We start from the raw sequence: 18,526 nt of genomic DNA on the forward strand, positions 1-18,526 counted from the left end.
TGGTTGCAAATCCTTTGCAGTCAATTACAGCCTGAAGTCTGGAACGCATAGACATCACCAGACGTTGGGTTTCATCCCTGGTGATGCTCTGCCAGACCTCTACTGCAACTGTCTTCAGTTCCTCAATCAAAAAAGCTCCTAAACAGCCACAAAACACTACTTCCTCCCTAGGAAGTAAATAATCAATTATGTGTACTTTTTGTGATGAACTTCTAAATACACCCAATCTATCTCAAAGATTCAGTAAACCCACATATTCCAAAAGGTGATAATCAAATCTGAACCTAGAATAATAAACCACCCCACCAATATATAATCCGAAATAATCAAATATAACAATCAAAATAATAAAATAACAATAGAATAAAATAAAAATAAAATAAGAATAAATAAAATAAGTGTCCAGATCTCCAAAAAAATATAATATAATATAAAATAAAATAAATGTCCAAAATTCCAAAAAAAGTTCAAAAAAAGTTCTTTTTGTGTTCAGTGAAGCAAAACGATTCCCAAAAATACCTTGATATCCTCAAATAAAAAGAAAAATATCATAGTGTAATACCCTCAAACATAAATATATATATGCTTCACACTGTGCAAACTCAAATCACATCAAAAAAATAGTGAAAAATCAATAAATTAAATAAACGTGAGAAATCGTGATCACTCCAATCTCAAGTGAATAGTGATACTAGGTATCAATATCCTTGATACTCCAGCCAAAGTAGATGCTAAATACTATTACCCTCTTATGATATATTCAGGCATATACATATATAAAATTTATACCTTTTTATGGAATCTGCCTGATAGAGCCTTTCTTTGTCCATATGAGGAATACCCCGGGATAAGAATGATGGAGAAATACCTTTCCTGTCTAACAGTATATGCCTGAATATATCATAAGAGGGTAATAGTATTTAGCATCTACTTTGGCTGGAGTATCAAGGATATTGATACCTAGTATCACTATTCACTTGAGATTGGAGTGATCACGATTTCTCACGTTTATTTAATTTATTGATTTTTCACTATTTTTTTGATGTGATTTGAGTTTGCACAGTGTGAAGCATATATATATTTATGTTTGAGGGTATTACACTATGATATTTTTCTTTTTATTTGAGGATATCAAGGTATTTTTGGAAATCGTTTTGCTTCACTGAACACAAAGAACTTTTTTTGAACTTTTTTGGGAATTTTGGACTTTTATTTTATATTATATTATATTTTTTTGGAGATCTGGACACTTATTTTATTTATTTTTATTTTATTATTTTGATTGTTATATTTGATTATTTCGGATTATATATTGGTGGGGTGGTTTATTATTCTAGGTTCAGATTTGATTATCACCTTTTGGAATATGTGGGTTTACTGAATCTTTGAGATAGATTGGGTGTATTTAGAAGTTCATCACAAAAAGTACACATAATTGTCTTCAGTTCCTGCTTGTTCTTGGGGCATTTTCCCTTCAGTTTTGTCTTCAGCTTTGTCTTCAGCAAGTGAAATGCATGCTCAATCGGATTCAGGTCAGGTGATTGACTTGGCCATTGCATAACATTCCACTTCTTTCCCTTAAAAAACTCTGTGGTTGCTTTTGCAGTATGCTTTGGGTCATTGTCCATCTGCACTATGAAGCGGCGTCCAATGAGTTCTGAAACATTTGGCTGAATATGAGCAGATAATATTCCCGAAACACTTCAGAATTCATCCTGCTGCTTTTGTCAGCAGTCACATCATCAATAAATACAAGAGAACCAGTTCCATTGGCAGCCATACATGCCCACGCCATGACACTACCACCACCATGCTTCACTGATGAGGTGGTATGCTTAGGATCATGAGTAGTTCCTTTCCTTCTCCATACTCTTCTCTTCCCATCACTCTGGTACAAGTTGATTTTGGTCTCATCTGTCCATAGGATGTTGTTCCAGAACTGTGAAGGCTTTTTTAGATGTCGTTTGGCAAACTCTAATCTGGCCTTCCTGTTTTTGAGGCTCGCCAATGGTTTACATCTTGTGGTGAACCCTCTGTATTCACTCTTGTGAAGTCTTCTCTTGATTGTTGACTTTGACACACATACACCTACCTCCTGGAGAGTGTTCTTGATCTGGCCAACTGTTGTGAAGGGTGTTTTCTTCACCAGGGAAAGAATTCTTCGGTCATCCACCACAGTTGTTTTCCATGGTCTTCCGGGTCTTTTGGTGTAGCTGAGCTCCCTGGTGCGTTCCTTCTTTTTACAAATGTTCCAAACGGTTGTTCTGTCCACGCCTAATGTTTTTGCTATCTCTCTGATGGGTTTGTTTTGTTTTTTCAGCCTTATGATGGCTTGCTTCACTGATAGTGACAGCTCTTTGGATCTCCTCTTGAGAGTTGACAGCAACAGATTCCAAATGCAAATAGCACACTTGAAATGAACTCTGGACCTTTTATCTGCTCATTGTAATTGGGATAATAAGGGAATAATACACACCTGGCCCTGGAACAGCTGAGAAGCCAATTGTCCCATTACTTTTGGTCCCTTAACAAGTGGGAGGCACATATGCAAACTGTTGTAATTCCTACACCATTCACCTGATTTGGATGTAAATACCCTCAAATTAAAGCTGACAGTCTGCAGTTAAAGCACATATTGTTCGTTTCATTTCAAATCCATTGTGGTGGTGTATAGAGCCAAAAATGTTAGAATTGTGTTGATGTCGCAATATTTATGGACCTGACTGTATATTCATTGTCAGAGTCCTGAGAAACTGAGGTCGTTAACACACCTGAATTGACTGTTAATGAAAATGTTGATTTGAGTACAGTAATCCATCTATCATTTTTATTTATTTATTTTTTCCTCTTCTGTTCATTGAAGGATACAGCCAGATTTTCAGATCTTGGCTGATGGGTTTGATTATGCCCCCCCCCCCCCCCCCCCCTGCAAAATACAGCTCAGCTAGTGCTTAGGAGCTAGGACCTAGAATTGGGGATGATCCTAGACCAGGATTTCTCAAACAGAGCGCCACGGAACCCTAGGGTTCCTCCAGAGGTTGCTAGGGGTTCCTTGAGAAATGAGCATTTCTGTCTCTTGGATAAATTCCCACTGACACCATTGATCTCTTCAGCTATCTATAAGGAGGTAAACTTTCCCAATGACCACAAGTGTAAGGAGTATTGTTCCCACTGACAATCATGCTAATGTATCATCAGCTGTAGATACAGTAATTTTTAATTGGGGTTAAAAATGGGATTGGGAAGTTATTTCAAGGGTTCCTCTGTGGTGAAAACGTTGAGAAGGGCCCTCCTAGAAAAAAGCCAGGCAGCACTGTCATCCACAATTTCCAGGTGAATTCGTCAGACAGTGGTTTGAGCCCATGCTCTTTTGGGCCAGGAACCTTCTGTTTCCTGTTACTGCTGAGCACACCCTGGGCTTGTCATTCTACTTCTGTTGTTGCAGTTTGCAAGGTGGCTACTTGGTTGTCTGTGCGCTCTTTTACCTCTGCGTTTACCAGTTCCGCTTGGAAAGTTTTGGAGGTAGCAGTTTCAGCTCTGCCAGGGTGTGATTCCATGTTCTGAGCCCACCCCTAGTCTTTGGCACTGCTTTGAGAAATCCCATCAGTGAAGATCTGTGTCCTTCAATGGCATAAGAGAAAAATTAGATTCTTGTTTTCTCTTTAAAATCCTTTTCCCCTGAGTTCATTCAAGGACAGCATCCTCCTTTTTTTCTTTTTTCCAGTCTGTTGTTTTTTTTTTCTCTCAATACTGCTGGCGAACAGAGCTGTGTATGGAGATGGGGGCAGCAGGGGCAACCCATAGGGTGTTTTTCTTTTTTGTTGTACCTAGTGTCCTGCTCCTGCAGGTGGCGGAATCAAACCCATCCTTCAAGATCTGAAGTTCTAGCTGTGTCCTTCAATGAATGCAGAGAAAAGGATGCAAAAATCCCAAATTTTTTATATTTATTTTTGTACGCTTTAATTTAATTTATCCATTTTCTGATGCTGTAGCCAGTGCTCTGTTGTGGGTGCTGAAACTAATTTCATTTATGCAGAAACAATTTTCAGCTCTGAAATATTTAAACTATGCTGTGCAGTATGACTGGGGAGAAATCTCTTGACCTAGATTTTTTTTATGTTGAGGGCTGTTCTAAATAGTAATGTCAAATATCAGGCAACAGTCATCAGATATCAACAACTATGTTTTTGGTTTTTAGATTTGTTTTGAGTGGTTTGATTTCTCTTTAAATTTTTTTTATTTTGTATTGTATTTTTTTTTTATTCTTAATATTGTGTGGTATGACCATCCCTACCTGTATTTGGTTTATTTGTGCGCTCTTTCTTGTAACCGTTTTGTGACCAGGCCAAATATAATAAAATGGTGTAATAACATTTTTTAACATCACTATTAAATTAACAATTTGACATAGTTGTCAGGTCACCCACTGAGAAAAATATTCTACAAAGAGAACATTCTAAAACTGGTTCTATTGGTTCTGAACATCACTAAAAGGAGTTACAGTGATCAGGTTATTAGAGCAAGTAATTTGACAGATCAGTATTAATGTTAATTGGTTAACAAACAATTCTACCTGTTAGGATGGCTCCACACCTTTACCTGCACGTTGGTGTGTGTTGTTAATGTAAATTCGATTTTAAGGAGGATCCCATTAATTTCTAAATTGCTTTCTACACGTCAGCAAAGTAAATGTTGCGCCTGACCCTGTTGCCGCCCACGTAAGACATGTGTCCATGGGCAGCTGAGGTTTCTGCACCGAGAGAGTGGGTTGTCCAAGAAAGCTCTTGCTCCCCATGAACGGCAGCCGTCAGAACTGGCTTCCGACCATGTGACCAAGAACAGGCAGCCACAGTGGTCAGTTGAAAGCCGATTCTTCCTGTCCGACCGGGTGTACAGACCCTGATAAAAGCACGCTGGGGCTGGGAGGAAGGGGGGTTAACACACCATGACTTACAGACGAATATACATGCTCTGAGTTAGGGGAAAAAGTACTTTTTCTTCAAGTCTCATTTAATCCCAAATGGGTAAATATGGGCTCTTTAAGTTGCTGACTGATAACTTGGATAACATTAGGGAGGCTAACTATAGGTCTAGAAATGCTTTTATCAATTTAACGCTGACATTGCTTACAACTATCCTATATTCAGTGGCTTTAGGTCACTTTTTTGATATATGTTTTTGTTTTTTATGCTTTTGCGTTGAAGTTCATTTTTCATATACTTCTCATTCTGTGGTCCTCATGTGGCCCCTCAGTGATCCTGGAGATTCCCCAGAGTTGAATGGACACAGGTTACCCAATCATGTATCATTGTGATGGTGCCCAACATCTGTAGAATAAGCTTAAGGATATATTATTTCATATAATTCCTGTTGTGTTTTCTCCTCTTGTTTCAAGGCTTTATGTCTCTCCAAAGAAGCATGCAAAGGCAGAGCAGAAAACTGATTCTCCCTTAAAATGGTGTCGCCAAGTGCTGGATCACCACAGTCCAGAGACGGAGGCTGCTTGTCGGACATTAATAGGCAAGCTTGATCAAGGTAAGTAACAAGATAATACTATTTGTTTAATGGTCTCATTGTCCCATTTTATGCAAACTAAGGGCTCATGTACACAGGACATTTGGAAAACTCTTCTGAATGATGGAAACTGACTCCTGGGAAACGTAGGTTAAAAACGTCAGTTTAGCCGCATTTGCATACTGCGTTTTATGCGTGTTTAGCCACGTTTGCACTCAAAAGCGTTTTTAAAAGATAACCTCAGGAGACCCTCCCAAATGCCCTGAAAAATACTAAATAACTATTTCAGACATTTTGAGAGAAATAGAAAGAGCAGTATGTGTTGAGATTACCTGTCTTTTCTGGTTGTATTCACTATGGATCCCATCATGAGCATAATGCGGCACGTTCTACCATTTTTTTTTTCTCCTTCACGCGAAACCTGGACCTGACTGCCCTGGTGTACTGGGTCCATTTGAATACATGGAAAACTCTTTGCATGCATTTCTGATGATGAAAAAAGGCTCTGGACAGCATCTGGAACTGATAAAAAAAATGCTTATAAACGGGGTTAACCGCGTTTACAAGCCTTTGGAGTTTGAAACGCTGGTAAAATCTACTCCTGAACGCAAGTTTGGTGCGTTAAAAAAAACGACTGTAAACTCAACTGCCTGTAAACAACTATGTGTACATGGATACATAAGAAAACATAAAGAGGAGTTCAGGGGCTGCTGAAGAAAAACGCTGAACAGCTCCTGAATGTCAGTTTTGCAACTGCAGTGTGCATGAGGCCAAAAGGATTATTTTGGCGCAGAAATGTAAAATTTCTCACCATGCTGGAAAATGCGTAGCTGTGTAGTTCTATTGAACTGTACCATTGGGGTAAGTACATACAGAGTGGATGGGACACCGTTAAATAGTTAAAACCTTACCCAAATTATTTTACAGTGTATGCATTGAGGTCTATTTACTAAAGGAGTTGAGAATCTTCACACAATGAATTAAGTAAACCTTTCAATAATCCAATCATGAGAAGGACATTTTGTATACTTTGAATATCTATTACTGTACAGATGAAATACATTAACAGGAATTTGTTCTCCACATGAGTGGATAATTGAAGTGAATATTTACTTGAGTAAAAATTCTCAACTCTTTAAGTCATCCTCATTATGTCTGTATAGCTGTAATATTCTGAGCTAAGTACAGGTGAATGTGCGGATGTTCATGTGGCTTTACTGTGATGTGCAAGTCAAATGGAACGTCCTGTATGGGATTACATTACAGGAAGTCGGATGTAATTGAAACGATTGCTGCACACTATAGCAGCTTCATCTCTATAACGTTCTAAAATCTAATCCTATAAAACAAATGATGGTGGAAAGTGCAATGTGACTCGTGGCATGCAGTCAGAATCCCATTTTACGCTTTTTAGGTTCACACCTACATGTTTGCTGCAGCTCGTGTTGTATGGGCACAGAAGCCCATTCATTGGAATGGGTTGTTGTACTTCTAAGAAATGCAGGAACGGTCCCTTGCAGCTTGTTAAAAACGCAGCTGCAGGGAAACGCTCCATGCAATTTCCAACACCTGAAACGCACTGCGTTTTCAAATGCTTGGGGGCGCCATTAAGAATGAATGGTAGCACCATGCGTCCTCAAAAGAGCAGCATGTTTTAGGTGCGGGAATAGGTAGGATTTACATACTGTCCTGAACCTGTACCAGTGTGAACCTAGTCTTACAACTTTTCTGAAGTCAATTCTAAAGGCTTGCTCATTTGTACTTTTTATTGCACCCCTCTCAAGAGGTTATATAGCTAATAATTGGAAAGGTTATTGGGCACAGATTGTGTCAATTGATTATCTCTGAATGCCATGATACATTTACTGCAGGCATGTAATGTCCATCCTCTAGGGAGGAGTGTAATGTCCATCCTCTAGGGAGGAGTGTAATGTCCATCCTCTAGGGAGGAGTGTAATGTCCGTCCTCTAGGGAGGAGTGTAATGTCCGTCCTCTAGGGAGGAGTGTAATGTCCATCCTCCTAGGGAGGAGTGTAATGTCCGTCCTCCTAGGGAGGAGTGTAATGTCCGTCCTCCTAGGGAGGAGTGTAATGTCCGTCCTCCTAGGGAGGAGTGTAATGTCCGTCCTCCTAGGGAGGAGTGTAATGTCCGTCCTCCTAGGGAGGAGTGTAATGTCCGTCCTCCTAGGGAGGAGTGTAATGTCCGTCCTCCTAGGGAGGAGTGTAATGTCCGTCCTCCTAGGGAGGAGTGTAATGTCCGTCCTCCTAGGGAGGAGTGTAATGTCCGTCCTCCTAGGGAGGAGTGTAATGTCCGTCCTCCTAGGGAGGAGTGTAATGTCCGTCCTCCTAGGGGGGGAGTGTAGCACTGTCTTTTCTTAATAAGCACACAGGATACGAACATCTTTTAGGTTACATTTACACCGGAAATTAGGGCTTGTGTGAATTGTAGCGGCAGTCTGCGGGTAGGTTCAGCTGCCGGCCCTGTGCGCTTTGACAGATCGTTGGCAGCCACACCTATTTGCGGCTCTCTGCGCAGCCTGTGGTGATCGCTGCTGGACGCACACTTTTGAGAACTGCGTCTACAATTTGCACCAGCCATATTCACCAGTGTGAATGTAGCCTTAGTTGTATGATATTGTAATGTCTGATTTAGTTATACGTAGAACATTTTTTCAGATATTTATTCAATCATAGAAACCAGGCTACTATCTGCTTTTTCCCATCCAATTTTTCTGTATTCTACTTTTACCTCACCGGCACTATGGTATGCAGACAAGGGCAGCTGGTGGAGGTTAGAGTTGAGAGCATTTAGGCTTCCATCTGTGTTTATGTATTGTATGCACAGTCTTGGCTCCAGCCCAGATGGTCGCATACAATGCACCTGTTTCCCCTCCCCAGTCCAAACTGCGACTAAAACTGAAAGTTTGCAGAGTAAACAATTGACCTAGAGGTTGGATGAAATGGTGTCACCAGTCATTCAGAGTTCATGGTTTCCTGTATGAAGAAATTGCTTTCACACACAAGCCTGTTTGGGGGGGAATAAAAATTGAGATCTAGTTATTGAAATGTGCAGGATAAGCACATATTGTTTTGGTGAATACATCGCCTCAGAAATGAGGAAGTGAATCGGTTATCTCCAGTTTTATCTCCACCAGCATGAACTGGGAATGCAAATACTTTGGTGATGTTCCAGCACATAGAGAAGATTGTGCAGCATTTGATAGATGCCACGTCTTGCGTACATGTTGGGGACCTGCAGGCTATAGAGAACAGAGCCCTTTCTTTGTTGCTGTTGGGCCAAGGCCATATGACATGGATGCCTGAGGGCGGCTGACATTTTGGAGTGCGCATGCTGTGGAATCTGTGCGCACCTTCACAGTTCTGGTTTGTAATTACTAAAGTAATCTAAGTGATATCACTCTCCTTAATACAGCTCTGTTGCTATAAATAATAATAAAAAAACACAAATATTTAAGTGTGCTATCCCTATTAAACATCTACATCGATATCTGATAATATTCAAAAAGTGCAAGATTAGTATATACAGTTGGGAAAATAATTATTTGATCCCCTGCAGATTTTGTAAGTTTGCCCACTTACAAAGAAATGAAGGGTCTATAATTTTTATCATGGGTGCATTTTAAATTATAGAGACAGAATATCAACCACAAATCCATAACAAACACATGATACAAATGTTATAAATTGAGTTGCAGTTCAGTTAGTAAAATAAGTATTTGATCCCCAAGCAAAACATGACTTAGTACTTGGTGGAGAAACCCTTGTTGGCAAGCGCAGAGGTAAGACATCTCTTGTAGTTGGTTACCAGGTTTGCACACATCTCAGGAGGGATTTTGGTCCACTCCTCTTTACAGATCTTCTCTAAATCCTTAAGATTTTTTGGCTGTCGCTTGGCAACTCGGAAGTTTCAGCTCCCTCAAATTTTCTATAGGATTAAGGTCTGGAGACTGGCTAGGCCACTCCATGACCTTAATGTGCTTCTTGAGTCACTCCTTTGTTGCCATGGCGTTATGTTTTGGGTCATTGTCATGCTGGAAGACCCATCCACGCCCCATCTTCAGTGTTCTGGCTGAGGGAAGAAGGTTCTCATCCAAGATTTTAAAATACAATTTGCTGTCCATTGGCCCCTCAATGCGGCAAAGTTGGCCTGTACCTTTAGCAGAGAAACAGCCCCAAAGCATAATCTTTCAACCTATGTGCTTGATTGTAGGGATGGTGTTCTTATGGTCATAGTCAACATTTTTCTTCCTTCAAACACAGCGAGTCGAGTTAATGTCAAAGAGCTCAATTTTGGTCTCATCTGACCACCACACTTTTTCCCAATCCTTCTTTAGATGGGCTTGTACATGTGCCTTCTTGAGGAGGTGGACCTTACGGGCACTGCAAGATTTCAATCCATGGCGGCATATTGTGTGTTTGGTGAATGTGGTCCCAATTGCCTTGAGATCATTCTCAAGCTCCTCCCGTGTAGTTCTGGGCTGATCCCTCACTTTTCTCATGATCATCCTTACCCCATGAGGAAAAATCTTGCATTGAGCTCCAGACCGAGGGCAAATGATGGATATTTTGTATTTCTTCCATTTGTGAATTATCATTCCCAACAAGTCCAGCCTTGTGTAGGTCTACAGTCTTTTCCCTGACATCCTTGGACAGCTCTTTGGTCTTTGCCATGGTGGAGAGTTTGGAATCTGATTGTTTGATTGCTCCTGTGGACAGGTGTCTTTTATACAGGTAACAAAATGAGATTAGCAGCACTCCCTTTAAAAGACTGCTTCTAATCTCAGCTTGTTATCTGTATGAAAGACACCTGATAGCCAGAAATCCTGCTGAATGATAGGGGATCAAATACTTTTCCCTCATGAACATGCAAATCAGTGCATAATTTGTTAAACACGCATTTCTTTTGACTTTTTTGTTGCTATTCTGTCTCTCAGTGTTACAATACACCTACCATTCGATTTTCAGACTGATCATTTCTTGGTGAGTGGGCAAACATTCAAAATCAGCAGGGGATCAAATACTTATTTCCTTCACTGTGTGTGTGTATATGTATGTATATGTGTGTATGTGCAATGTTAATGAACCGAAGTCTGTATTCAAAATGTGAGTCACTCCTTCCTACATGAACTATTACCAAAAAAAAGTTCCAATCCATCTAAAACAGACAATTTTAAAATCCAAAGTATTTTGTCATGCAAGACCTCAATATCTTTGTGTAACCTCAAAATCCTGTGTCCCTCTGTCTTCCAGCGTGGTAAAGGGACACAGGATTTTGAGATTACATGAAGATATTGAGGTGTTGCATGACAAAGTACTTTGGATATTAGTTGCCTGTTTTGGATGGATTGGAACTTTTTTTTTTTTTTTCTGGCGTTAGTTCTTGTATGGAGTGACTCTCACATTTTGAATGCAGAGACTTTGGTTCATTAACATCGGACAGTGATGACATTTGTACACATATAATAATTTTCTTTTGTTTTTTTATTTGAATTTTTGTGTATTTTTACGAAGATCTATTCTTACAGTGCTGTATTTAAGGGTGATATCACTTTTTATTGATTTATGTACTGCAAGGGTAGCAGTGGTATTAGGGTTTTAACATTGCGACACAGCGTTTTTTTTTTTTTGTTTGTTTTTGTTTTTTTTGTTTAATTAAGAGGTCTTTGATTACGATTTCATTCTGTTTTATGTGCAGTTCTTCTGTAAGCCTGTATATGTATGTTTCTTTTTTGCACTTTTATCAGAATGGACAAGGTAAGCTTTGCTGTTATTCAGATGTCACCGGGGGATTATTTTCATCAGCACGTAGCTGCTCCTTAAAGAAGATTTCCGGTCTACTCTGACCTGTAGAATAAGATGAACAGATGGAAGGGTCTGGGTTATACTGAGAACTTCTAATGTATGTGTGCAATTCACCCTAATGTTTGTTTAAACTAACCTGGTTATACCTTTTACATTGTCATTGTAGCAAGTAGATGGAAAAGCCTTTACTGCAGCCCACTGGCATCACCAAGTGCATATAACGCCAACAATGAGAGCGGCAGTTGTAGCAATACACTAAATTCACCGGGGTGCCTCAAATCCACTAACAAAGCACTACTAACCTGTGGCAGCTCAGGTATGGCATGACTTGTAAACTGCATGAATCCTAACGCAACACCTAATTATTCTGTGTTTCCCTAACGTGACCCTCACAATGCATAGATAAATGTTTGCAATATGACTGTGTAAAGATGTCTTGTTTTCTGACTCTTTGCTATGTGGCTTGGCTTGTGTGTATTAATGTACCAATGTATTGTTGACACTTGAACTTGTTTAACATGTTTGCTTTTACTAGAGGTGTTTGGTATAGCAGTATGCACGGCTGCAACAGGTAATGTTCCAGGATCCAATTTTTACAGTGAACAAGTAAAACAATGGATGATCTCCCAGATGAGCTCACACCTAAGATTGGGCTGCAAGCTTTGCCCATGGCTCTTATAATAAGGTTTAGGAAGTTTTCTACTATATACTGTTTTATGGCCCTTGTCTGTGAGACTTTTGAGCAGTGTTTGCTGTATAATTGTGCTTGCAGACACAAAGCGAACCAAAGTGGAGTGAAAGCCTGGCACGTAGTAATCTAGGTGTTAGAAAATATGGCATTTGTATTTCCGTACACAACACTGGGACTTGCGTGTCCTCCGACAGAATTTGCTATGCTAGGTGCTGCTGTGATGGGTGTTTTTGACTCGTGCAACTCCCTTTTTGGCAGCATCTCGGCCATCAAAATGTATTTAGTTATAGAAAATGTAGCAATCCGATTGATGACTTTTTGAAAATTGTTATTGGTAAGTCATGAGTCAGATGAACCACATGCCTGTGTATGGCTGGAATTATTTTCACCATGCAGTGGAACTGGCCTGAACCTAACGTGGTTGCACTGAATACCAACTGTTGCCATCTTAGTGACACTGCTCAGTGGTTTAAGAGACTTGTGCTGAGAGATCTATGATAGACTACAGATCTTTCCTGCATGCTGGATGCTTGGCTGTCATGTTGATCACTGGTTTTAAAGGTAATTTCTTGTCAATAATAAAAATTCAACCTTAAGATACATACATACATACATACATCAGTTAATGTGTATGCTGTTTTGAATTCATAGCTACTTGAATACTGGCAAGATCTGCTTATTCAAGGGACCCCCTCCCCTTCTTCACATGCTAAAAGTACCTGTGGGGGGGAAAAATAGATAATATACTTGTCTTTCTCTGATTTCTGTAGTGTTGAGGGCAATGACATCTCCTGCCAACAAAATCCCTGGGAATGCTGAGTAGCCCAAATTGCACAAGACACTGTTTCACAGAGTAAGATCATCTTGTGACCTTGGCTATTCCACAATCTCCAGGATATGGCTGGAAACAAGATGACATCCCCTTTGTTTAAGAGCTACAAGAGGAAGTAGATAGAAGTATATTATGTATACCCCCTTCCCACAGTTACTTATATGCAGTGTTTTCAGGAGATGGAGGGAAGGTAACTTAAATAATGTGAACCATCCACCTCAGTGGCAAGATTTACCTAGGTATAGTCTCCGACCTAGAAGTTCAGTTCAGATCTGGCTTTCTCAGGAGAGGTTGGTACTGGCAGCCTACATTCCTTTGCTTCGGATTCCTTTAAAAAGATAAGTTCACCTTTTGTAAATAAATAGATAAATGCCCATTTTTTTGCAGGTAAAAAAAATGCATTTTTTTTTTACACTGGAGCTTGCAAAGAATTGCACCTGTGATCAGCAGATCGCGAGTGCTATGCCAGGCTCCTGCGGACTATAAACTGCAAGAGCGCTCACCAGCTCCCTCGTAGCTGATTGAGAGCTACAAGCCTTGTAGTGCATCATTCACAGACCTCTGTGAATGAGTGACGTGACTGCATGTCCATGCTGTTTTTAAAAGACCACCCCTCCTGCTGTCACAAGGCTCAGGGGCAGGGGAGGCAGAAGCTGGAACATGTTATATGTATGTTCCACCCTAAATACGGGTGTGACATGTAACATTCAAAAGGTGAACTTATCCTTTAAGAGGAAGGTGAGAGGTGATGCTAAAGGCTTGTGTACACATAATTTGTTTTCTCTCTTCCCCATAGCTCCTGATATTGTGCTGCTATAGCCTAGCTACATTTATTAAAAGAGGCAAGGTGCTTTACATAAGCCAGTGTTATGAACCTCCCATGCTTAATGAGCTGTATGCCCTGATTACTTTTTTTTTTTTTCTTCTCTATAGGCCACAGTCTTACCACTGTAAATGTTTGTGTTTTATACTATTTGTTTAACACAAGGTGCTGATCTTTTTTGCATTTACAATTTTATCTAATTCTGTTAATAAACTCTTTGTAAAAAGGAAAAAGGCAGGGTGCAGAATTCCATAGTAACTAGAGTTGATCTCTGTGAGCCCAGTTCAATGAAAAGAAAGTTGTACACCGTGTCTTAATATTTTGTTTCATTCACTAGTCCTGTAAATGTCTAATATAATATTTATTACTGGAGCTGTAGGATGACTAGAAATGTAGAACTTGATATATTGACATATATCCCCTATGAGTTAAATTACACCTGTGCACATTAAAGTATTTACATATTTGTATTCAGTAAAGAGCTTTACAACAAGACATCCCAAACCTCCCTAGCTGCTTGCGTTGTGAAGTAATTCATTCTCAAATATAACAACAAGGACCCTAAAGCTGGCAACCAACTCTAAAGCATACACCAGTAGCATTTTGTGTGAAAACTTTATTTCCAGAACATTTGTTCAGTTTCCTAATGGTTTTGGGGTAAATCCTCATTTTTATTTGAGCATAGTAATGCGAATGAGAAGCAGCAGGATGGAAAACATTTCTTGAATGAGATGTGAACGTGACTTTCTTTTTGGAAAAGTGTGTGTATGCTAGTCACAAAAAAACCTGTTATATACAGCTGGGATTCCATTCAAGTAGCAGGTCTGGGAAAAAATTTGTGTTTCAAAACAAATTATTTGACTCAATGATGGCAAGACCAAATGCTCAGTGGGATACTTTTTCAGAATTTCCAGTGAATCTCCTCTTTGCCTATACTACACAAAGTAAAAGGTTCACTGGAATAACACTAAACAGCTAGTACTGACCTTCCCTATACTAGATCACAACCCTGATCCACCAGCCGGCTTGAGGAATACTGGGTACTACTGTGTGAGCACGCTTACTACCCTGTGCCAATCAAACAATTGGCAGGCTTGGGCACGGGACCGATCTAGTATTTACAGTCCTGCGGAAGAAGAATCTTGGGGTGTCTGGCAGATGACTAGGGTGGTTAGAGATACAGGGAAGGCAAGTACTAGATGCTTATGGTAACCTGTGGCTTTATTAAGATAAACCTGTACTTTGTCCACACTAATAAATAAAAAAAAAGTATTTCCTAAAGGAAATGGGTTTCTGGCTGTCTGCTAGGAGCAACATTTCCACTTATGTCTAGAGGTTAACATTAAAGTGTGTATACTATCTTCTTTTATATCTTATCTGTTTGTTTGTTTTTTTCCAGGGTATTTGGGTGTCCATTCTGCACTCAGCTCTCAGTCGTCTGTGGACAGTGAACTGAGCACATCAGACGATTCCATATCTATGGGCTACAAACTCCAAGATTTGACTGATGTGCAGGTTATGGCCAGACTGCAGGAGGAAAGTAAGATCACTTTTTCTGTGTTGAGGTGGTTATGCACATTAGTCTTATGTACAATCTCCTTTTGAGTTACCCATATTGATAGTGTGAAGCCTGTCTAATTGGTTGGTTTAGTAAATAAAGCACCACTCTCCCAACCAGCCACCATAACCTGTGTGTGAGGATTGGCTTCAGGCTACATATCTCCAATAAGAAACAATGCCTACTGACAAGTTTCGAATCGCCCACCAGAGCTTAGTCAGGGCATGGGCTTGCCCACTCTAAGCCCCGGTGGGTGGGGCGAAACGTGTTAGGGCATGGTTTCTTTGACATATGTAGGTTGAAGTCAATCCTCCCATATATGTTAAGGTGGCTGGTTGGGAGAGTGGGTTTTTCTCTACTGCAGACATCGCTGTGGATGGGTATGCTGACAGCCTGCACCCCTTCACCTGCAGATCATGGGAATGGAATCCATGGCTTTGAGCGGTGTTCCAAGCTTAGTCTAATTGGTTAGTTTAGTTAGACCTTCAGTCTTCATCATAGTAGTAAATCTGGAGGACATTGTACAGACACTATATAATTATAATGTAGCGTGTGCTTTAGATAACTTGTCATTAAGCACATGCTTGAGATTGTGTATTTTTGTATATAGTTTTATTATATTCCTAACTAAAAAAAAGACAAGGTAAATATATGATTTCCATAGAGTTGTTGGGAAAAGGCTATGTACATAATTTTAATTTCCTGGCTTGGACAAATGTATGTCTGCATGTTCTATACCTGGAGGGTCTCTTCAGGAGAAGAATTCCTGCAGTAGCCACCACTAGTACAGTCATGCTCTCTCTTCAGATCCCAGTGGTTGCCCTGCGGCATAATAACCTCAGGGGGTTGATGGCTCCACAGAGGCGCACCATTCAGAGAACGCCTTGTATCTTTGATTGGACAAGGTGGAGATTGGGGTGTCACTGCCCAGCCTCTTCACCTTGCCCAATCAAAATTCTGTGCATTCATTTAAAAAAATGGAAAATGTTCTTCTGTATGGTGTCCATTCCATGCGAGCAGAAAAGTCTGTCTGCTACTGCAGCAGGGAGGAATGCAGTGAAGCCCAAGTACATTGACATCTCTACATCTCCCATAAATGAAATTCTGTACCTCTCTACAGACCTGGGTCCGGTGAATGCCTGTGCATTACACCCACAGTACTGATCACAATTGCAATTCTTTGCAGGCTCTAATGCAATAAATAAATGCACTATATTTCTTTTGTGACGGTGGCTGCATTGAAAAGGTGGACTGTGCCTTTAACTGCTGAGTCTAAATGAAAAGAATTTGGTTGCTGCCTTAGGTAGCTTAGTTATGAGGTAGTACTTTCCACAGAGTGCCATCTGGTGTTGGGTAACTGGTAGTACAGCTTCACACTGTATAAAGCATAAATGCATAAGAAAGTCAGATCAGTTTTTGTGCTTTTGCATCTAAAAGTAATGGGTATTACTTATCTATAGCACATGCTTTCACCTATGTGCTGAAACGGCATGTTCTTTTGCTACATTTTCTACATGCATACTTACAGTGCAGTTTAATGAATGTTCATTTATTTTGCCAGAGGTCAGATCTCAGAGTATGCAAATGTTTTCATATCCCTAACAAAAAATCACAAAAGTACAAAAACCCACACAAAATTGTAAAAGTTTGTCTGACTGAAGGCTATATCAATATCTCCGGAACATACAGCTGTACCTCTAGTAATGTTGTGTACCTTATCCAGTGCAGAAAATGTAGCAAAGGATCTTATGTTGGCGAAACAGGACAGAGGTTGCAAACAAGGATGAATTTGCACAGACATACCATCAAGGAACATAAAGAAGATGACTTTTACACACCTGTGGGACACCATTTCGCACAACCAGATCACACAATGGGAGACCTCAATATTTTAGTTCTTAAAGGAAATTTCCACTCCATTCAGGAAAGAAACTTTTGAATGATAATTCTATTTGACACAAGAGATAACGGCCTTAATTCGGACATGGTATTCCTCAATCATTATCTAACAGTTTTTTGACTATCACCTCAAGCATGACTCCCTCTGTAGTGTTGTTCCCCCCCCCCCCCCCCCCCCCAGTCTTTGCTTTGCTGTGTCTCTAGTCTTTCTTCTTCTTTTTTTTTTTTTTTTATCCCCTACATCTCTTCTAACATTCTGCTAAAACTTTATGATTAGTACTGCTTGGACTTTGAAGAAGGTGACATACCCCGAAAGCTTGTCCTCAAAATTGTATGTTAGTGCAAATAAAAAAAGTATTACAGACAGTACTCAGTTGTTTCTGACTGAAGGGATACTTATAACCTCTTCTATCTATTTCAATTATTATTATTCAGGATTTATATAGCGTCAGTAGTTTTGCCCAGCGCTTTACAAAATGAAGGTAGACATTACAATTACAATACAATTTGGTACAAGAAGAAACTGAGGACCCTGCTCAATTAGCACCACTTCCAGCTTCCCGATACATCTCACTATTTCCACAGCTTGTGTTGGCCTAAGAGTAAGAGGCATGGAAGTTGCCAGGTAGAATTCAATAGCTGCTTAAAACCCAGTTGAAGCTTTTCTATATATTACAGCAGTGTAGTCATGCTGCATATACATTAATAAATATGCCCTCCTTTCTGTGTATGTTAATATACTGTTACTGTTGTAGTAAGGGTTAAAATACCCCATACTGGCGACACTCTGGAGAATTGGTCTGTAGCTCTTCCCTTGTACACAAGGGAAGCTTCAATTGGGCTTTAAGCTGGTCAGCCAAATACCCCAGTCTTTCTGCGCTGCTTAACAAGAAATGAAAACCGATGTGCTGAAACCGCTTGCTATTGGTAGTAGTTTGAGACCCTATTACATACAGGTTTGCTTCAAAGGGTCATTCCACCCAAAATAAAACTTAGGTGGTGTCAGAATTGCTGATTTTAAGACTGGTGTTCCTCCTGTCATAAGTTTGCCCCACATAACTCCTAGCTCATCTTGCCCACCTTGGTATAGCTCATCCTTCTACAAGAACTATATTCTGTAGAATTCCTCTGCTTCATAAAATAAATCCCACCAAGGCCAGTGGTGTTTCTTATAATTGCTGTAGAAGGTGTGCAGACCTAAAGGTGAACTTTGGGCACAAAAACTGTTGTTAAAATATATTCCTCTATAGCGACAAGAAATAGAAGTTCACTTTGTGTGCACAAAATTCCTTTTACAGGGTATTATCTGGGTTTGCAAAGTAGCTGTGACATCCTCACTGTGCTGTACAGAGAGCAGAGCTGTGGGAAGGATCCATTAGACCCACCCA

The 18,526-nt window shown here is 40.0% G+C and overlaps 1 protein-coding gene across 5 annotated transcripts in view; it reads left to right on the forward strand.

Moving 5' to 3' along the window:
• Window positions 1-18,526, forward strand: part of LOC149447835 (SLAIN motif-containing protein-like) — a 60,086-nt gene that overhangs the window by 20,249 nt on the left and 21,311 nt on the right. For 4 of the 5 annotated variants that reach the window (XM_089651938.1, XM_089651935.1, XM_089651937.1 and 1 more), the window contains exons 3-5: window positions 5,396-5,535; window positions 11,502-11,651; window positions 15,081-15,221. In XM_089651938.1, coding sequence (XP_089508064.1) covers window positions 5,396-5,535; window positions 11,502-11,651; window positions 15,081-15,221 — 431 coding nt within the window. The remainder of the gene's footprint in view (window positions 1-5,395; window positions 5,536-11,501; window positions 11,652-15,080; window positions 15,222-18,526) is intronic. The other variant, XM_089651939.1, reaches the window with a different exon arrangement.

Source organism: Staurois parvus, unplaced genomic scaffold (genome assembly GCF_062004578.1).
Source record: "Staurois parvus isolate SC_StPar_1 unplaced genomic scaffold, SC_StPar_1.0 ptg000668l, whole genome shotgun sequence".
Classification (NCBI taxonomy): Eukaryota; Metazoa; Chordata; class Amphibia; order Anura; family Ranidae; genus Staurois; species Staurois parvus.